At 45.7% G+C, this 22,771-nt stretch overlaps 1 protein-coding gene and 1 long non-coding RNA gene across 12 annotated transcripts in view; one reads left to right on the plus strand and one right to left on the minus strand.

Annotated features, from left to right (window-relative positions):
- chchd3a (coiled-coil-helix-coiled-coil-helix domain containing 3a) overlaps positions 1-22,771 on the minus strand; it is a 297,090-nt gene that overhangs the window by 112,235 nt on the left and 162,084 nt on the right. For 4 of the 11 annotated variants that reach the window (XM_052517232.1, XM_052517237.1, XM_052517227.1 and 1 more), the window contains exon 4: positions 5,190-5,283. The exons of the other annotated variants lie outside the window; for them this stretch is intronic. In XM_052517232.1, the coding sequence (XP_052373192.1) occupies positions 5,190-5,283 (94 nt within the window). The remainder of the gene's footprint in view (positions 1-5,189; positions 5,284-22,771) is intronic. 11 annotated transcript variants of the gene reach the window in all.
- On the plus strand, positions 18,453-19,097 carry LOC127929267 (uncharacterized). Its single transcript, XR_008134195.1, has 3 exons — positions 18,453-18,598; positions 18,680-18,895; positions 18,950-19,097. It is a non-coding gene; the product is annotated as an uncharacterized LOC127929267 (long non-coding RNA).

The raw sequence follows: 22,771 nt of genomic DNA on the forward strand, positions 1-22,771 counted from the left end.
ATACCTTACAGAGTAGAGTCAGCCTACTGTACCATTCACCTACCAACTCAAATACCTTACAGAGTAGAGTTAACCTACCATTCACCTACCACCTCAAATACCTTACAGAGTAGAGTCAGCCTACTGTACCATTCACCTACCAACTCAAAGACCTTACAGAGTAGAGTCAACCTACTGTACCATTCACCTACCAACTCAAAGACCTTACAGAGTAGAGTTAACCTACCATTCACCTACCAACTCAAAGACCTTACAGAGTAGAGTTAACCTACCATTCACCTACCAACTCAAATACCTTACAGAGTAGAGTTAACCTACCATTCACCTACCAACTCAAAGACCTTACAGAGTAGAGTCAGCCTACTGTACCATTCACCTACCAACTCAAATACCTTACAGAGTAGAGTTAACCTACCATTCACCTACCAACTCAAATACCTTACAGAGTAGAGTCAGCCTACTGTACCATTCACCTACCACCTCAAAGACCTTACAGAGTAGAGTCAACCTACTGTACCATTCACCTACCAACTCAAATACCTTACAGAGTAGAGTCAGCCTACTGTACCATTCACCTACCAACTCAAAGACCTTACAGAGTAGAGTTAACCTACCATTCACCTACCAACTCAAAGACCTTACAGAGTAGAGTTAACCTACCATTCACCTACCAACTCAAAAGACCTTACAGAGTAGCGTTAGTAGGTGAATGGTAGGCTAACTCAAAAGAACTTAAATGCAGACCAAACCAGCTCTGCGCGTGCATCTGCGTGTGCCACCGCGCATGTGTTCATTTTGTCTATCCCCACCAGACACCTTCATGATACGCAAGTTAAGAAACCAACCATATCAATTCGGGGAGAGGTCGAAACACACATGAAACATTCATGGACATTTAGCTCGGTTGCTGTTGCTAGATAATGTGTCCTGGGAGATAAACATTGGGTTGTTATTTTATCTAAAATGCACATGGTGCTTTTGTGTTTTTGCTGGATCTTTGAAGAAGTCTGACCCATGTTGAGTCACAAAATCATGTGTTCTCTCCTCTGACAGTCATCCACAGATAAAAGGGGAAACCTAGTTTATCTCCTCATTAATTCTTCTTATATGGATTTTATATGGTGTTTGGCAACCAACTTCAAGGTGCATTACCACCGCCAAAAGGACTGAGTGTGGACCTCCATCTTTCAATCACCCACATGTATATATGCTCCTAAAAACCAATGAGGAGATGGGAGAGGCGGGACGTCCAAAATAGAACCAAGTTCTATTTTAGTGCCTGGCTACACAGACGCTCGTTGGCACTCGCAGACAATTAGGATGAAATGATTGAATAACGTGTAAATGTATTTTGCAATGCAGGCGGTGTGGTCAGCATGTTAGGCCCATCTGTTAACAGCTACAGTTGCTGAAAATCCACACCCAACATCCTGGAGACACTCTGTTCCAAACTGTATGCTGGCCATTTGTGTGTCAACCACCTCTTCCCCCTCCACCATTTTGAAAAGTGAACATTCACACAATGTCTTCAGGCCTAAACATGAGTGAGTCACACGGCAAAGGGAGTTGAACATCTTATAGTGGATTATCTTCTCCAAGTCTCACTCCCAAGACTCGTTGGCTCTACTAAAGCCAAATGAAAACACAAACATCATAAAAAAACAGAGGAGAGAACTTGGTGGGGACAAGACATTAAGGGAAATATTGATTCTGTCCATCCAAGCAGCACAGCATCATGGTCAATAAAGCCCCGTACTTTCCTTTAATGGTGTTACTTCCCAAATGGCACCCTATTCTCTATATAGTGCACTAAATGTTACCAGAACCCTATGGGCACTGGTCAAAAGTAGTGCACTATATACGGAATAGGGTGCCATTTGGGACTCAGGCCTGGGAGATGCGACAGGCACTACCTCTTCCAAACCCTGTTGCTTCAGCCAACAATGCCACATAAACCAAGACAGATGCTCGTTCTAAATTCTATTTTATGATGGCTGACAGGAAATACATTTCTTTATCAATAGCAATTTGTCCAGGTTAGTGCCTGGGCCCGACTGGAAAGACCAGCCAGATACACAACGATGACCCGTAAAGCTGTTTTACTAATGATTACACCACGGTATTAAGAGGGAGGGACACACACACACACACACACACACACACACACACACACACACACACACACACACACACACACACACACACACACACACACACACACACACACACACACACACACACACACACAACAGCTTACAGATGATTGCTTTTTAATTTTGAATGACTGTTGTTCATACAAAGTAACAAAAAGCACCTGAAACAGTGAAGAGGTAAACCAAATAAGTGGAGGACTTGAGGCAGTCTGAGCGAGCCCACAGCGACATCACCATCATAATGAACAGAATTAATTGCAGGCCACAATTTCCACTCAAATTGGTACAGTAGGTTTACTTCTCTGAATAGAGGTCCATACGCAACACACACTTACGTCAATAAAAGACAAAACAACTCAAAAACTAAACAATGATCTTTGTTCCTGGGAATAGCCTCCCTTAAACATACATCAAAAAACCTTAATAGCCATAGTCTAATGCTAGCGCCTCCCATTCACTCTGTTGGGGCATTTCCCATCCATACTGTAATAGCAGCGACATTAAGCGCTAGGCTAAACGACTTAGTCATTCACTGGTAAGTCTTTGGAGCCCATCCAGTACCATTAGAGGGGAATGATGTGTTTATCAGACTTGATGGGACATGCACCTGCTCTATTGTGGCGAAGAGGGGAGGAAAAGGGAGTTTCACACCCCAAATGGCACCCTATTTCCTACATAGTGCACTACTTTTGACCAGAGTGCAATAGCTACACCTATGGGCCCTGGTCAAAAGTAGTGCACTATATAGTGAATAGGGAGCCATTTGGGATGCAGCCGAGAAGTGGGGAAGGCACTGGGAAGGAAGTCACGATGCCTCATCAAGGCTGGCTAATAGATCACCCACTCAGCGCCCAGGAAATTACATCTCGATGGCGCCCTCTCCCAGGCATGATTAATTGAGCCCCAAAAAAAAGGAGGTAAGGGGGACGAAATAAACGCTGATGTGCTTCGGAAGATAAATAGATTGAACATGTGGGAGAAGGGATGAATCTGACCTTTTTTACTATTAATGGAACACAGAACTGGCAGGGAGTTTCTGCAGAAGTGTGCTTTCTCTCCCATTCTTCTGGAATCAGGAAACTATATAGTACATTCAGAAAGTATTCACACACAATTACTTTTTTCACAGTGTGTTGTGTTCCAAAGCGAGATTAAAATGGATTTAATTGCCATTTGTCATCCATGATGTAGACCAATTACTCTGAAGTCAAAGAAAAATTCTCACATTTGTATAAAATAATAATTATATGAAAAGTAAAACACTAATATACTGCATCTTGATTATATAAGTACTCAACCATGTTAGAATCACCTTTGGCAGCGATTACAGCTGTGAGTCTTTCTGGGCAAGTCTAAGAGCATTACACACTTGGAATGTGCAACATTTTCCCATTAGCATTTTCAAAATTCTTCAAGCTCTGTCAAATTGGTCAAACTCAGCCAATCAGGAACATTTACTGTCTTCTTGGTAAGCAACGTCAGCGCAGATTTGGCCTTGTGTTTCAGGTTATTGTCCTGCTGAAAGGTGAATTCATCTCCCAGTGTCTGGTGGAAAACAGACTGAACTAAGTTACGTTTCTTTTTTTATCCTGAAAAACTCTCCAGTCCTAAAAGATTAAAAAAATAATACCCATAGCATGATGCAGCCACCACTATGCTTGAAAATATGGAGAGTGGTACTCAGTAATGTGTTATATTAGATTTTCCTCAAACATTACACTTTGTATTCAGGAAAACTGAATTGCTTTGCCACAGTTTTTGCAGTATTACTTCGGATGCATGTTTTGGAATATTTTTAAAAGCTTCCTTCTTTTTACTCTGTCAATAAGGTTCGTCTTGTGGAGTAACTACAATGTTGTTGATCCAACCCCAGTTTTAATCACAACCATTAAACTTTGCAAAGGTTTTAAAGTCACCATTGGCGTCATGGTAAAATCCCGGAGCGGTTTTCTTTCTGAGTTAGGAAGAAGTCTGTATCTTTGTAGTGACTGTGTGTATTGACACACCATCCAAAGTGTAATTAATAACTTCACCATGCTGAAAGGCGTAATCAAAGTCTGCTTTTTCTTTTCTTCATCTACCAATAGGTCTCCTTCTTTGCAAGTCATTGGAAAACCTCCCTGGTCTTTGTGGCTGAATGTGTGTTGTAAATTCACTGCTCGACTGAGGGACCTTACAGATAATTGTATGTGTGGGGTACAGAGATGAGGTACTCATTCCAAAATCATGTTAAACACTATTATTGCATACAGAGTGAGTCCATGCAACTTATGAGGTGAATAGGCCTGCCATAACAAAGGTGTGGAATACTTATTGACACAAGACATGTCAGCTTTTAATTTCTTATTCAATTTGTAAACTTCTCAAAAAACATAATTCCAATTTGAAATGGGGTATTGTGTGTAGGCCAGTGACAACAAATTCAGGCTCTAACACAACAAAATGTGGAAAAAGTTAGGGGGTGTGAATACTTTCTGAAGGCACTGTGAATAAAGCATGAAATACCCTTGATATATTTTTACACATTTTAAGTTAATATGTATTCATTGACAATGTTTTGGCGTCAAACTGGTGGCAGTTGTGAAAAACATCAATAGTTGGAAGAGTTGCAGTTGTAATTGAAGTATTATTCAAATATAAATGAACAAAAGAGGATGCGATTGCCATAGATTTTCTGTTAATGACCACTATTACTGAAGATTCCAGTAACTTTGGTAAATTACCATTGGCTTCACAACCCTTCTAAGAACGCAACAAACCAAAGGACAAATCAGAGAAGTAGAGGGTGTGGCTCGGTCCCATAGAGGTTAATGGAAGGGCTATGGTCAGGGGTGGGGCTTAGACAGGATACATTCCAACACCTACTGCATTGTTTTGTATGAGGCTGTTCCAGGACAGTTACTGTACTACAGTGAACAGGTAAGGCTGATGTGGTGGTGTTTAACCATGGTGGTTCATAGGGTGTGTGTGTGTGTGTGTGTGTGTGTGTGTGTGTGTGTGTGTGTGTGTGTGTGTGTGTGTGTGTGTGTGTCTCACCATGCTTGCAGCTCCTGCTCAGCCTTCACCCTCTCCTTCAACAGGCCTTTCTGCAGATCCTCTGTGATCTTCTTCCTCAGCTTCTCTTCATCAACTATAGGAGAGAGAGAGAGAGAGACAGACAGGCCAGGGTGAGGCACTGTGGACCAGTGTGTGACATGTACTGTATGATTTACCCCTTTACCATGCATATGTTGACAAGCTGTGGGCAATAAAACATGGTGTGTGTTCTGTGAGGGTAGTGAGGTGGTACTGGCCTCTCAGGCTCTCTAGCCTTATGAGCTATACAGCCAGAAGAGGAGGCTATACAGCCAGAAGGAGGCCTATACAGCCAGAAGAGAGGAGGCCTATACAGCCAGAAGAGAGGAGGCCTATACAGCCAGAAGAGAGGAGGCCTATACAGCCAGAAGAGAGGAAGCCTATACAGCCAGAAGAGAGGAGGCCTATACAGCCAGAAGAGAGGAGGCCTATACAGCCAGAAGAGAGGAGGCCTATGCAGCCAGAAGAGAGGAGGCCTATACAGCCAGAAGAGAGGAGGCCTATACAGCCAGAAGAGAGGAGGCCTATACAGCCAGAAGAGAGGAGGCCTATACAAGAGAGGAGGCCTATACAGCCAGGCCTATACAGCCAGAAGAGAGGAGGCCTATACAGCCAGCCTATACAGCCAGAAGAGAGGAGGCCTATACAGCCAGAAGAGAGGAGGCCTATACAGCCAGAGCCAGAGAGGAGGCCTATACAGCCAGAGGCCTATACAGCCAGAAGAGAGGAGGCCTATACAGCCAGAAGAGGAGGCCTATACAGCCAGAAGAGAGGAGGCCTATACAGCCAGAAGAGAGGAGGCCTATACAGCCAGAAGAGAGGAGGCCTATACAGCCAGAAGAGAGGAGGCCTATACAGCCAGAAGAGAGGAGGCCTATACAGCCAGAAGAGAGGAGGCCTATACAGCCAGAAGAGAGGAGGCCTATACAGCCAGAAGAGAGGAGGCCTATACAGCCAGAAGAGAGGAGGCCTATACAGCCAGAAGAGAGGAGGCCTATACAGCCAGAAGAGAGGAGGCCTATACAGCCAGCCTATACAGCCAGAGAGGAGGCCTATACAGCCAGACAGCCAGAGAGGAGGCCTATACAGCCAGAAGAGAGGAGGCTATGCAGCCTATACAGCCAGAAGAGAGGAGGGCTATACAGCCAGAAGAGAGGAGGCCTATACAGCCAGAAGAGAGGAGGGCCTATACAGCCAGAAGAGGAGGCCTATACAGCCAGAAGAGAGGAGGCTATGCAGCCAGAAGAGAGGAGGGCTATACAGCCAGAAGAGAGGAGGCCTATACAGCCAGAAGAGAGGAGGGCTATACAGCCAGAAGAGAGGAGGCCTTTACAGCCAGAAGAGAGGAGGCCTATACAGCCAGAAGAGAGGAGGCCTATACAGCCAGAAGAGAGGAGGCTATGCAGCCAGAAGAGAGGAGGCCTATACAGCCAGAAGAGAGGAGGCCAGCAGCCAGAGAGGAGGCCTATACAGCCAGAAAGAGGAGGCCTATACAGCCAGAGAGGAGGCCTTTACAGCCAGAAGAGAGGAGGCCTTTGCAGCCAGAAGAGGAGGCCTTTACAGCCAGAAGAGAGGAGGGCTATGCAGCCAGAAGAGAGGAGGGCTATGCAGCCAGATACAGCCAGAAGGAGGAGGCTATGCAGCCAGAAGAGAGGAGGCCTATACAGCCAGAAGAGAGGAGGCCTTTACAGCCAGAAGAGAGGAGGCCTTTACAGCCAGAAGAGAGGAGGCCTATACAGCCAGAAGAGAGGAGGCCTATACAGCCAGAAGAGAGGAGGCCTATACAGCCAGAAGAGAGGAGGCCTATACAGCCAGAAGAGAGGAGGCCTATACAGCCAGAAGAGAGGAGGCCTATACAGCCAGAAGAGAGGAGGGCTATACAGCCAGAAGAGAGGAGGCCTATACAGCCAGAAGAGAGGAGGCCTATACAGCCAGAAGAGAGGAGGCCTATACAGCCAGAAGAGAGGAGGCCTATACAGCCAGAAGAGAGGAGGCCTATACAGCCAGAAGAGAGAGGCCTATACAGCCAGAAGAGAGGAGGCCTATACAGCCAGAAGAGAGGAGGCCTATACAGCCAGAAGAGAGGAGGCCTATACAGCCAGAAGAGAGGAGGCCTATACAGCCAGAAGAGAGGAGGCCTATACAGCCAGAAGAGAGGAGGCCTATACAGCCAGAAGAGAGGAGGCTATACAGCCAGAAGAGAGGAGGCTATACAGCCAGAAGAGAGGGAGGCCTATACAGCCAGAAGAGAGGAGGCCTATACAGCCAGAAGAGAGGAGGCCTATACAGCCAGAAGAGAGGAGGCCTATACAGCCAGAAGAGAGGAGGCCTATACAGCCCATACAGCCAGAAGAGAGGAGGCCTATACAGCCAGAAGAGAGGAGGCCTATACAGCCAGAAGAGAGGAGGCCTATACAGCCAGAAGAGAGGAGGCCTATACAGCCAGAAGGAGGGCTATACAGCCAGAAGAGAGGAGGCCTATACAGCCAGAAGAGAGGAGGCCTATACAGCCAGAAGAGAGGAGGCCTATACAGCCAGAAGAGAGGAGGCCTATACAGCCAGAAGAGAGGAGGCCTATACAGCCAGAGGAGGCCTATACAGCCAGAAGAGAGGAGGCCTATACAGCCAGAAGAGAGGAGGCCTATACAGCCAGAAGAGAGGAGGGCCTATACAGCCAGAAGAGAGGAGGCCTATACAGCCAGAAGAGCCAGGAGGGCTATACAGCCAGAAGAGAGGAGGCCTATACAGGGCTATACAGCCAGAAGAGAGGAGGCCTATACAGCCAGAAGAGAGGAGGCCTATACAGCCAGAAGAGAGCCAGAGGGCTATGCAGCCAGAAGAGAGGAGGGCTATGCAGCCAGAAGAGAGGAGGGCTACAGCCAGAAGAGATGCAGCCAGAAGAGAGGAGGGGCTATGCAGCCAGAAGAGAGGAGGGCTATGCAGCCCAGCAGCCAGAAGAGAGGAGGGCTATGCAGAGGAGGGCTTTGCAAGAGAGGAGGGCTATGCAGCCAGAAGAGAGGAGGGCTATGCAGCCAGAAGAGAGGAGGGCTATACAGCCAGAAGAGAGGAGGCCTATACAGCCAGAAGAGAGGAGGCCTATACAGCCAGAAGAGAGGAGGGCTATACAGCCAGACAGCCAGAGGAGGGCTATACAGCCAGAAGAGAGGAGGGCTATACAGCCAGAAGAGAGGAGGGCTATACAGCCAGAGCCAGAGAGGAGGGGCTATGCAGCCAGAAGAGAGGAGGCCTATACAGCCAGAAGAGAGAAGGGCTATACAGACAGATTAGAGGAGGGCTATGCAGACAGAAGAGAGGAGGGCTATACAGCCAGAAGAGAGGAGGGCTATACAGCCAGAAGAGAGGAGGGCTTATACAGCCAGAAGAGAGGAGGCTATACAGACAGAGGAGGGGAGAAGAGAGGGTTAGATCTGCCACGCACCACCAATCACCTGCGCTATTAAAACCTCATCACACAACCTCCCCACACATTTTTTTATAGCTTTACTTTTCCCCCAATCTCCTTGTATTTATGTTACTGGCGTCATGGCGTGTTTGACCGTGTGTCTTCTTGGTCCTATCTTGGCAGGTAATTAAGCATGAAAGTAAGACGTGGGGCGAGCTAAGAGGCCAAGACGTGCTCTGAAGGCAGAAGTGCCATGCGGTGTGCCGGTGCAGCAGCAGCACTGCAGTGCTGGGGAGAGAGAGAGAGGGGTGTGTGCTTACAGATGACTCAAGTGAGACTGGCGCATTTCAGAGAGATGGGATAATCGCCATCGTCAGAGAGCCTGTTATTACCAGGTAGACCCGGTCGCAGTGTAACGGTGAAGGACACACACCGAAATTGGCTGGCTGGCTAACTCTCATTTGCTGAACAAGTGTAACACCTATAATCTCTAACACACTGTAGAGCAGAGCAGGAAAAGCCCTTGGAGACTGTTTATGACTGGAGCTTGTTACAGCCCAGCTTCTCGTCTGCTGGATACCCCTCCCCCTTCGGTCCTGAGAAGGATAGGACCTCAAATAAAAATCCCCTCTAATGGGGGGATAGAGGAAAGAGAGGGAGAGGAACAGACAGGGATAGAGGGATGAGTGTAGGAGGGAGGAAAATGAGGCATGAAGCCTCTCTCCAATTCCCTGGATCTGTGGTTCAGTCAGCTTCACTTGAGAAATGTCCTTGGCATGGCGCTTCAGTGTGTGTGTGTGTGTGTGTGCATGCGGAGTACCCCGCTAGGAGTGCAGGAGTCTCAGTCTCTACTGAGTTAATTAAACTCTCAGGCCAACAGAGCCCAGGCACAAGCAGGTGTCCTTCCCTGTGTTAGCTAAATAGTGCATAATAGTCAACCTGACTCATTACCTAGACCCCTCCTTGCTTCAGGTGAGTCATTATCTCAGACCAGATTGACACATTAAAATAGACGAGTATGCTATTGCAGCTCTGTTACAATAATTCTAACGTGGCCTTAAGTCAATGGGAACTTTTATGTTCCCTTTGAGTATCAACGAAGGTGTCTACCGCCTCACCTCCTGTTTTTCCTGTGCCCTCTACTGATTGTCGCATCCATAAAAACAGTGGCTAGAATCCTCCCAAAAGAAAGTGTCAAAGGGAGGGTCTAAGTACCTTATACTGCCACTTCTCATCAAGGCCAAGAATAGCTTCTTGTTACCGTGACGATGCCCGGGCTCAATACCATATTTCTCTGCGGGAAAGGCATTAATCAAACAGTGGTTTGAGGGTAATGGATGCCGGGGTTAGGAGCCCCTCCATGCATCATCTCTCCGGGACGCTGATATTTGATAAGTGAATTAAAGATACGGATCTTCAAACAGAAAAGGGCTCCACAGGTCCTCTGGAGTCCCAGCCTGCTGAAAGTAAAGTCAATCCTATTTCTCCCGCTCTGTCTAACCACCTGCCTCTCTTTGTATCTCCTTCCCCTTTGTCTCTCCTCCCCTCCAACCTAATTTCAGAGAACAGAATGAGAGTGTAAAGGCGGGTGGACAGAGAGCCGTCTGTAGAAACTTGGAGAGAGAATGCAAAGGGAATGTTGTCATGTTGTGCAAAAAACATGCGGCAAAGAGTGTATTCCTCAGTGTTCAGGGCTCTCTAGAGGGTGGTGTGACCTGGCCAACACATCACTGACCTTCTGAAATGGTCTCTCTAGAGGGTGGTGTGACCTGGCCAACACATCACTGACCTTCTGAAATGGTCTCTCTAGAGGGTGGTGTGACCTGGCCAACACATCACTGACCTTCTGAAATGGTCTCTCTAGAGGGTGGTGTGACCTGGCCAACACATCACTGACCTTCTGAAATGGTCTCTCTAGAGGGTGGTGTGACCTGGCCAACACATCACTGACCTTCTGAAATGGTCTCTCTAGAGGGTGGTGTGACCTGGCCAACACATCACTGACCTTCTGAAATGGTCTCTCTAGAGGGTGGTGTGACCTGGCCAACACATCACTGACCTTCTGAAATGGTCTCTCTAGAGGGTGGTGTGACCTGGCCAACACATCACTGACCTTCTGAAATGGTCTCTCTAGAGGGTGGTGTGACCTGGCCAACACATCACTGACCTTCTGAAATGGTCTCTCTAGAGGGTGGTGTGACCTGGCCAACACATCACTGACCTTCTGAAATGGTCTCTCTAGAGGGTGGTGTGACCTGGCCAACACATCACTGACCTTCTGAAATGGTCTCTCTAGAGGGTGGTGTGACCTGGCCAACACATTACTGACCTTCTGAAATGGTCTCATCTGACCTTCTGAAATGGTCTCTCTAGGTGGTGTGACCTGGCCAACACATCACTGACCTTCTGAAATGGTCTCTCTAGAGGGTGGTGTGACCTGGCCAACACATCACTGACCTTCTGAAATGGTCTCTCTAGAGGGTGGTGTGACCTGGCCAACACATCACTGACCATCTGAAATGGTCTCTCTAGCGGGTGGTGTGACCTGGCCAACACATCACTGACCATCTGAAATGGTCTCTCTAGAGGGTGGTGTGACCTTCCCAACACATCACTGACCATCTGAAATGGTCTCTCTAGAGGGTGGTGTGTGGTGTGACCTTCCCAACACATCACTGACCATCTGAAATGGTCTCTCTAGAGGGTGGTGTGACCTTCCCAACACATCACTGACCATCTGAAATAGTCTCTCTAGAGGGTGGTGTGACCTTCCCAACACATCACTGACCATCTGAAATGGTCTTTCTAGAGGGTGGTGTGACCTTCCCAACACATCACTGACCATCTGAAATGGTCTCTCTAGAGGGTGGTGTGACCTTCCCAACACATCACTGACCATCTGAAATGGTCAACTGGAGGGCTCTCTAGAGGGTGGTGTGACCTTCCCAACACATCACTGACCATCTGAAATGGTCAACTGGAGGGCTCTCTAGAGGGTGGTGTGACCTGGCCAACACATCACCGGGACAAACTACCTGCCCTCCAGGACACCTACAGCACCCAATGTCACAGGAAGGCAAAAAAGATCATCATGGACATCAACCACCCGAGCCACGGCCTGTTCACCCCGCTATCATCCAGAAGGCAAGGTCAATACAGGTGCATCAAAGCTGGGACTGGGAGACAGAAACTCTACCAATCTCAAGGCCTTCAGACTGCTAAATAGCCATCACTAGCCAGCTACCACCCGGTTACTCAACCCTGCACTTTAGAGGCTGCTGCCCGATATAGATAGAATCACTGGTCACTTAATAATGGAACACTAGTCTCTTGTTTACATACTGCTTTAATCATCTCATATGTATATACTGTATTCTATTCTACTGTATGTTAGTCAATGCCACTCCGACATTGCGCAATCTGATATTCATATATTTCTTCATTCCATTCTTTCAGATGTGTGTATTGTTAGATATTACTGCATTGTTGTAGCTTGGAACACAAGCATTTCGCTCCACCAGCAATAACATCTGCTAAATATGTTACTGACCAATAAAACATCATTTGATTGTGATGACGCTAATCAGTCGAGAACGTTTGATAACATGGTCAACAAATGTCTGCAATCCCTTCAATAGATCCTGAAAGAGAGTAGGCCCAGCACACCTGGCACCAAGAATACATCAGAAACACTACCTGTCGAGCAAACTGCTGACAGCAACCAACACATTATCTGAAGCAGGCTGAGAGAGTGTTGGAAGACTTCAGAGAAATAAACCTGTGTAATCGGTCTAGACTGGAATCCATTTTACAGCCTCCCCAGACTACACTTACATTATCATTGGATGTTATGTAGCGTTTGGCCTGACTCAACGGTTCTGGTGGTCTTACACAATTTTGTGAAGACTATGGACCAAACTGTGTAGTTCTGCAATTACAACCCTCCTCATCATCATTATACTCCATGTTCCTCCCGTACTTCCCTACTCCGAGGAAAAGGGAGTCAGCCGTAAAATGGGTTCTGATAGGATAAACATGTCAAGGGTCCTTCGGGCACTCCATCGGCTTGGCAGGGGTCGTAGACTATTCCAGATCAACAGAGCCCCAGTGTCAATCCTGAGTAGGACATGGAAATGTTAAAAAGATTAAAAACTCATCTTTGAGATTTTTTCCCCTGTCACCCCCTAAACCCCGGTGAGAAAAACACAACTAGAAAGGAGCTCTTTGTAGGCAAAGGGAGATAGACGGGAGGCAAATTGTGTTTCTCATCAGACATTTCATTAACCCCGTGACCCGCATAGAGGACATAATCTGCAACATTACCACTTCTGCACGCCTCACACTCACCACCAAGATACAGACGTTTCCAACACCTTCAAAAAGAAAAACTACCCTCGTAGCCGCTGTCTCGTGCAAAAACGTCCATCTATTCATTTCCCCGATTCGCTCCCCCACCTACGCCTGTAATTTAATCACAAGAATAACTTATCACTTCCCATTTGATGATGAAGACCAGGAAGCCATTTTAGAGGGACAATTATGCGATGGCAGGTGTTTTATACCGATCCACTCATCTTACACCTCTCTCTCTCTCTCTAGTCATCTTTAAGCAGGCTATTAGGCCGTGCTAGCCAGTGTGTGGGCGCAGGAGTATGAATATTTATAACCTGCATAGAGCAGTGTAGGAGGCTCAACCTTGACCATACTGTAATCAGCACACACACACGACGAGGCCGTGATTTAGAGACAGCCAAGAGGTCTAACTCCATACCACCACTCATGGGCACACAATCAACACCCCCCCACCCTCCCCTCATTAAATTGCAACCTTTATGAAAATGTGGTATTGGGCTCGAGCCTTGGTGACAGTTTAACAAGACTTGCAGAATTGCAAGACAGCAGAGTTTTTCCAAAAAGATAAGACGCGATCGATACGCCAAGTTGACTTTTTCCTGTTGAGTGCATTTAAAGTGTATAAAGCATTAGGAACACCTCAGTTGAAAGCTATGATCCCTTATTGATGTCACCTGTTAAATCCACTTCAATCAGTGTAGATGAAGGGGAGGAGACAAGTTAAAGAACACGGATTGTGTATGTGTGCCATTCAGTGGGTGAATGGTCAAGACAAAATATTTAAGTGGACTTGAACGGGGTATGGTAGTAGGTGCCATGGTTTGACTGTGTCAACAACTGCAACACTGCTGGGTTCGTCATGGCCAACAGTTCTCCTTGTGTATCAAGAATGGCCCACCACCCAAAGGACATCCAGACAATCTCACACAACTGTAGGATGCATTGGGCCAGCATCGCTGTGGAACGCTTTTGACACCTTGTAGTCTATGCCCGACAAATTGAGGCTGTTCGGAGGGCAAAATCAATATTCGGGAAGGTGTTCCTAATGCTTTGTGCATTAAGTGTATAATGAACATGGGACAACCTTGAAAACACGTATCCTTTCTTTCAATGCCGACCTGCATCACTGTGCTTGTAGGCCACCCATGTTGAGAAGAATTTGAAGCAGTCACAAGAACACAACGACTGAAGGTTATAGCACTATAAAAAAGCTCCACGTGTCCTGCAGTCATCTAGTAACCAAACCACCATGCACCTGACGAACCCCTGACGTAAAAAATATATAGTACTTTCTACCACACATACTGAGGGAAGGAAGAGGAGAGAGAAATATATAGTACTTTCTACCAGACATACTGAGGGAAGGAAGAGGAGAGAGAGAAATATATAGTACTTTCTACCACACATACTGAGGGAAGGAAGAGGAGAGAGAGAAATCTTTCTCCTCCAACTCAAAGCTCATTAGTCAGATGTGAGTGTTATTACTGTCTGGTGACGTGGGCAGGAACAGAACACAACTCTTACTCTGATTGCAATGGTAACCTGTGTGGAAATTAATATGCAGCTCTGCATTACCTAACATACCAACTTAGGTAAGTTAGGAGAGAAACTGAAACTGACTCATTCATGCACCAAAACGTACAAATTGATTTGTACTTGGTTACAGTGACTTATTGATGCGTCTGGGGTCTGTTACTTTCACCTAAATTCAAAAAGACACGTGGTCCAGCCGTGACCCGTATTGAAAGATGTGGAGCTCAATCAACGGTTAAAAACAAAACTACCAAAAACACGAGCTGCAATTAGGCTACCTTCGCTAGAGCTCGTTGGTGACCTTTGCCTCATCTCAAATGTCAAGTCTGGACATAGGCAGCAGGTAGTCTAGTGGTTAGGCTGGCGAGCCAGCAACCAAAAGTCTGGACATACTGTATACATACTGTACTGGGGCAGCAGGTAGTCTAGTGGTTAGGCTGGCGAGCCAGCAACCAAAAGTCTGGACATACTGTATACATACTGTACTGGGGCAGCAGGTAGTCTAGTGGTTAGGCTGGCGAGCCAGCAACCAAAAGTCTGGACATACTGTATACATACTGTACTGGGGCAGCAGGTAGTCTAGTGGTTAGGCTGGGAGCCCAGCAAAAACTTTGCAAAAGTCTGGACATACTAGTGGTTAAGTGGCGAGCCAGCAACCAAAAGTCTGGACATACTGTATACATACTGTACTGGGGCAGCAGGTAGTCTAGTGGTTAGGCTGGCAGCAGGTAGTCTAGTCTAGTGGTTAGGCTGGCGAGCCAGCAAAGTCTGGGTTACTGTACTGGGGCAGCAGGCTGGCGAGCCAGCAACCAAAAGTCTGGACATACTGTATACATACTGTACTGGGGCAGCAGGTAGTCTAGTGGTTAGGCTGGCGAGCCAGCAACCAAAAGTCAGACATACTGTATAAAGTCTGGACATACTGTATACATACTGTACTGGGGCAGCAGGTAGTCTAGTGGTTAGGCTGGCGAGCCAGCCAGCAACAGCAAAAAGTCTGGACATACTGTATACATACTGTACTGGGGCAGCAGGTAGTCTAGTGGTTAGGCTGGCGAGCCAGCAACCAAAAGTCTGGACATACTGTATACATACTGTACTGGGGCAGCAGGTAGTCTAGTGGTTAGGCTGGCGAGCCAGCAACCAAAAGTCTGGACATACTGTATACATACTGTACTGGGGCAGCAGGTAGTCTAGTGGTTAGGGTGGCGAGCCAGCAACCAAAAGTCTGGACATACTGTATACATACTGTACTGGGCCAGCAGGTAGTCTAGTGGTTAGGGTTGCGAGCCAGCAACCAAAAGTTTGAAAATTAGAATCCCGGGTCCAACTGGAAAAATCTGTCAGGAACTGAGCTGGCAACCTGAGGGTTGCTGGTATCAAATCCTACATGCCATTTCCTGCCATTGTGCCATTGAGCAAGGCACTTTACCCCCCATAACAAGAGCTCCCTGTGTGTCCAGTGTTGCATCCTACCGCACCTCTCCAAAACCTGTATTGGTATGTATGCATGTGTGAGTCTTAAAAAGCAGAAGTCAGATTTCAGTTAGACCTTCTGTGCAATTAACCAATAAAGTGATCTTAATGATGATGATGAATAGGGTGAAAAAGACACGCAAGGCATAATAGACCTCATCTGTTAGTACTATAAACAAGGGTCCTTTACTAACCGAAAAGGTGCAAACATTGAAATAGAAAAAAAAAAAAAGTATTACCTTTTGAAGACACTAAAGACAATTCTTAAAATGTTGCTTTTTAAGTGAAACTAGCTGACATTTTTTCCTTCAATAATACACAATCCCCCAAAAAACAGTTCATACAAATCCCTGATAAAAAAAATGTAGTGAGACATTGCCGTGTTTATCTTTTAATCTGCAAAGCAATTAGCGTGTACAATAGGGAGTGATTTTTAGACAGACAGAAAAACGGAGAGCGATTGCGTGAATGGCCGGGCGCTAATGAAAACAGATTTATACAAAAGTGTTTTTTGTTAAGAACGTGTGAGTAGCATAATACAAGACCAATTGTATTAACAATGTCCTCAAGTAGAGAGCCCAAACAGCATATTAAGAAAGACCTGATAGCGTTAACTTACAGTACAGCATGTCTGACAGTTGATAAGTGGCTTGGGAGTTTTTCTAGGGAGATTTCTATTCCAGATTAACACTTAAGCAGAAAACGCACGCCCACAGCCTTTTCATAATGATGCCCGGCTGGTTTGTTGTGTGAAACTGAGGTGTCGTTTTAATCAACAGAGGCAGCGCAGCGTGCCTTTAAGATGGCCACTTTTTAATTATCACAACCATTGTGCGCCGTCAAGGATGGGGAAACCTCGTCGCCCACCGTTGTCATCATCTGTGATGGAACCTCCCATGTCCCCATCGTTTCCTGCCTTATCTTCAACAGTCCTTTCCCTATGGTGAAAACCTGATACACTACAAAACCAGTGTAAGATGACCCTTAACACGCAAGATGCAAAGCAGCCCTAAGCAAATGGGCTAGTGGAGGGAAAGAATGCATCATATTTAACAGTGAAAAACAATGAGGATTTCCACAAAACAGAGGAGGAAAAAAGGGCAATGGTTTCAGCTGCCTAGTGGGCTAAAATATAGGAAATGGGCTTAAGTGCGGCATCAATTCATTAACTTTATTACAAGTAAGAATTAATCGTTTCATTAGCGCTTTGGCGATGCCAATGAATCATAATACGAGAGGCCACTGTGAGCGGAATCCTGAGAACTAAGACTAATTACAATCAGAGGGGAGAGAACATTTGTGCTGTATGCGTGGGCTGACTTAAAAGTAAGGTCAAGATTCCCAAATGATCACTGAGTACAGATCCCAAAAGCTGGACTTCTAACCCACTGAACAGTGTGATGCCTGGGGTCATGACTGTGACCTGCTGTGTGAACATGTCATTTTAAGTCAAATTGCTTTAGCTCATTTCAGAGGAAGTGGAGGCAGCAGTACAATTGACCACCTCTGAATTAGTTACGAGGTGGTCAAATACCAGCACACAGTGCAATAATCCAACTGAACCAGTAAATTAACTGACAGTCTCATTGCCAGTTTGAGTGGTGTGAATGAATGCATGCATGTCATATAAGCATGGTTCCACCGAGAGCCTTATGGCTGTACACTACAGACCCTTTATCAGACACGACACACTGACGTCACACTGTTTAGTGGAAACTCTTGGCAGCAGTAAGAAAGCATCGACACCTGCGCACATTCAACATAGCCTAGATTTACAATTTTATTACTTCTAAACCAAAAAAAAATTGCAAAGATGTTTTGATTATTGCTTGAACTGTCACTAAGATTATATTTGGTTGTGATCTTTACTAAATAATTATTTTGTATGCAGCGGTTGTTAGCTAGAATGCTAACACTCATTGATATAGGATGTAGCAACAGCTAGCCAAGGAACCATTTTACTGGTTGAAGCTGAAGTGTTTTTAAGTATAAATGCAGTTGATTTGTGATGATGACAAACATAGTAAGCAGGACAGTCATATAAGCCTTAAAATCCAATTATAATCCAAAAGTAGTGTGAAATGCACTCAAGCAACATGTAAAGAATTATTTTGCTGCCGTTCTTTAACAACTCCCCCTTGTTCTGCCACCAACTTGCGTGCGGCAATGTTTGTAAACACAGAAAGGAGACCCTTATGTCTGGACGCCATAGTAGAACTCACCTGCATGTGCTGCTGGCGGTGCTACCGCCACTGGTTCTGGCTCTGGGGTGGGAGGAGGAAGAGGGGGCCAACAACTTCCACTGGTACTGGGGCGGGAGGAGGAGCAAAAGCTTCCACTGGGGGCTGAGGAGGAGGGGCAATGGGTTCACAAGGGGTAGGAGCAATGAATTCAGCTGGGGGAGGAGGCGGAGCGATGGGTTTGACTGTAGGCTGCAGGGAGAAAGCTTCCATTGGAGGAGCAGCAGACTCAACAGCAGGGGAGGAGATGGATGCCAATGAAGAGGAAAGGGGAGGAGGAGCAATGGGTTCAATTACGGGAGGGAGAGGAGGTGCAATGGGAGGAGCAGAAGCAACAGGTTTGATTACAGGAGGAAGAGCAACAGGTTCGATTACAGGAGGAGAAGCAACAGGTTCGATTACAGGAGGAGAAGCAACAGGTTCGATTACAGGAGGAGAAGCAACAGGTTCGATTACAGGAGGAGAAGCAACAGGTTCGATTACAGGAGGAGAAGCAACAGGTTCGATTACAGGAGGAGAAGCAACAGGTTCGATTACAGGAGGAAGAGCAACGGGTTCGATTACAGGAGGAAGAACAACGGGTTCGATTACAGGAGGAAGAACAACGGGTTCGATTACAGGAGGAAGAACAACGGGTTCGATTACAGGAGGAAGAACAACGGGTTCGATTACAGGAGGAAGAACAACGGGTTCGATTACAGGAGGAAGAGCAACAGGTGTGATTACAGGAGGAAGAACAAAGGGTTCGATTACAGGAGGAAGAACAACAGGTTCGATTACAGGAGGAAGAACAACGGGTGTGATGACAGGAGGATCAGCAACAGGTTTGATTACAGGAGGTGCAGGGATGGTATTGCGTTCCATAGCAACAGGAGTGGGAACAGGGATGGGGGCCAGGGGTTCAACCTGTGGTGGGAGGGTTACCTGCTCAACAGATGCAGGTGGTGGAGGGATGCCGCAGGCTTTAAAGCAGCTAAGGTAGGAGGCGGGATCACCATGTCAATGATGGTCGGAGCTGCTACCTGTTCCATGGGGGTGGAGGTGGAGCCACTACTTCAGTGACAGGTGCAGGAGGTTGAGGTGGTAGTGCGATGGGTTCTATGGGTGGAAGCGAGGTGATGGGATCGAAGGGGGGTCTGAGGGGAGGCACTGGAATGAGGAGGGAGGAGGGAGCAGCAACAGGGGGTGGGACCTGTGGAAGGGAGGGGGAAGAAGGGGAGCTATGGGCTCCCTCATTCGGTTGATGACATTCTCAGAGAGCTGCAGAAGAGAGAGAAGAGCAATATGTGAGCGAAAACCAACAGGAGAGAAAAAAAGCACAACTAACAAGGATACCAGATCTGAGCAACACTAAACACTTCAACTGAACCACACCCCAAAGTCTAAAAGGAAAGTTCTCACAATTTACTTGCCAAGCCTCAGCCAACTTAATCACACAAGGCTACAACTCTAGGTGCACTAGCTCTATTACATCAGCCTGAGCAGTGTTACCCCAATATGCATTTAGCAGTGGCACACACCGCTGCTAAAAATGTGTCCACCCCTAATTAGTTAGGCCTAGGCTAGCCTTGATCATGACCCCCTGTTCCATTACATAACACATACGATTGATAGACGAAGGCATCGGTTTGAACAGGAGTTGCTTGAGGTTTGGTTTTGGAAGCATTGGAAGTTTTGAAATAATTTCAAAAAACAAAAAGGTTCAATAGATACACACCTCGATAGGGTCTCCATGTTACAGCACTTGTTTATGGAAGACTAGAGGTCGCGACTGGTGTTAATTAGCTATCAAGCAACTCTGGAAGTGTAGTTTAGTCGAATGGCAGCACCCATAGCTGTATGGATCTGTGCAAACCTGCTACAGTAAGTGTATATTTTACATTTGAAAGATTCTTCCTTGCTGATAAAAGGGACATGCGTTTCAAAAGCCATATCACAAGCAATGATGACATTTCTAAATGTTAAATCAGTGTCTTGAATGTGGTTGGCTGAAAACTGTAGAACGAAGACAGAATGCTGCCATTGTAGAACACCGCTTGTGATATGTGGGTGTACAATCTACAACCTTAAGGTATGTTTTGTTTATTGATGCACGTGTGGCAAGAATGCAGAAGGAAATCACCCCACACACCAGCAGATTATTCCATGTAAACATTGTCCTGAGTCTTCTAGCAACAAGGTGCTTCACAATAGGCATTTTCGTGCCAACTAGTCTTTACTTGAAACTCAACTAAAGCCTCTCAACCTATATTTAATTGGCACGCAGGGTCCATTACAACAGTTAAACACTTATCAGCTTACACGTCAGACAGAAAGTTCACGACACGTGTTTTGCATGACATGGATTTAATGGTGCAACATGGATTAAACTAATGTTAATTACAAGGTCATAAAATAAGTATTATCTATTATAAACTAAATGTCGTCATTACTAAGAACTAGGTCTAGCTGTATCCAGTCATTCATCATTTAGACAACGCGAGGCCATTGCATAAGCCCCAGTGTCAAACTGACAGCAAGTTAGCTAGCCGAGCTACCATAACAAACGTTACTCTGGCATAACATTGCCTATTTGTTTGGTAATAAGGATATAATAATGCAGTCAGTCGTTCCTATCATTTTTAACGCGCTTCAATACTTCCGAGCAGCATTTGGTTATGCAGTACCTCATTGTTGTCATCCTTTCAGTACTCACCCTTATGCCCTTCACAACTGTGATGTTGTCATTTTCATCCGACTCAAAGGAGACGCGGCGCCTGCTATTGTTCGCTCCCATCTCTGACTACAATCAGCGAAAGTGATACCTAACTGCATGCAATGGAAATTGTTGTCATCCACCTGTTTTTAGCCAAAATTGTCAAGTCGCACACCGGGGACAGGGAGATTACAGGGCCGCACGCACGGAAACACTTCCGTAGCATGCCAGCTGTCCAGTAAAGGCTGCGTTTATTGGAGGTGAGAATACGTCTTGTGCAACAGAGGTGTCCATTGGTTGGGGAATATTTTAAGAGCCAAACGGATCATTATAGTGCACTTTCAATTCTGTATGCATACACATTAACTAACAAATAAATAGATACTTGGTGGGGAGAAGAAAGAAGACATGATGTAAACCACTCAAAATAAATACAACACATTATAGTTAGATATATATATATATTAGGTCTTTAAAACCATACAATTGTTAATCAGTTTGGATTATACTTAGACTATCTGTCATATTCACTGCTGTTCAATGGTAATTTCAATTGGCCTAATGATTTTGGGAAAAATAAACGCATAAATACCTTCATCAGCTAAAACTCTATCAAACCCCATCAAACCCAAGCTAAGGTTATTTTATGAAATTGTCTATGTTTTTGTTGTCATTTCAGTCTTTGTAAACAAACAATGTACAAATTTAAAATATGTTGAAAACTGTCAATGATGCATGGACAATCAGTCCTTGCACCTATAATCTAGGTCCATCTTTGAATTTGACACTGGTAACATTTCTACATCCCTCAGCTTCATAGCAAAACACAGAGGTGAATTCCATATAGACTACTAGACCTTTGCATATAGCTTTCAATGAGAGCGCAGCAAGGCAATCGGTGCATATGTGGGTTCTTAGTAACGTTTTTAGAATCTTTGGAGCATATGGTTTTGTCGGGTATTAAACCGGGGATAGTGAAAAAATAGGGGACAACACTTTTTGTTTATTATTGTTTTTTATTTTTGTTTAGCAGACAGAAGCAAAGCACAACCTTTCACAGCTGTGTGATCTAGAGGCAGACACTGTGGGGACAAAACAATTGATTTCCATTCAAAATCCTATTTTCCCTAACCCTTCACACCTAACCCTAAACCTAACCCCTAACTCTAATTCTAACCCTAACCCTAACCCCTAACCCTAACCCTAACCCTTCCCTAACCCTTCACACCTAACCCTAAACCTAACCCCTAACTCTAATTCTAACCCTAACCCTTCACACCTAACCCTAAACCTAACCCTAACTCTAACCCTAACCCTTCACACCTAACCCTAAACCTAACCCCTAACTCTAATTCTAACCCTAACCCTTCATACCTAACCCTAAACCTAACCCCTAACTCTAACCCTTCACACCTAACCCTAAACCTAACCCCTAACTCTAATTCTAACCCTAACCCTTCACACCTAACCCTAAACCTAACCCCTAACTCTAACCCTAACCCTTCACACCTAACCCTAAACCTAACCCCTAACTCTAACCCTAACCCTTCACACCTAACCGTAAACCTAACCCCTAACTCCTAACCCTAACCATTCACACCTAACCCTAAACCTAACCCCTAACTCTAACCCTAACCCTAACCCTTCACACCTAACCCTAAACCTAACCCCTAAATCTAATTCTAACCCTTCACACCTAACCCTAAACCTAACCCCTAACTCTAATTCTAACCCTTCACACCTAACCCTAAACCTAACCCCTAACTCTAATTCTAACCCTTCACACCTAACCCTAAACCTAACCCCTAACTCTAATTCTAACCCTTCACACCTAACCCTAAAC

This window comes from Oncorhynchus keta, unplaced genomic scaffold, assembly GCF_023373465.1.
Source record: "Oncorhynchus keta strain PuntledgeMale-10-30-2019 unplaced genomic scaffold, Oket_V2 Un_scaffold_630_pilon_pilon, whole genome shotgun sequence".
NCBI lineage: Eukaryota > Metazoa > Chordata > Actinopteri > Salmoniformes > Salmonidae > Oncorhynchus > Oncorhynchus keta.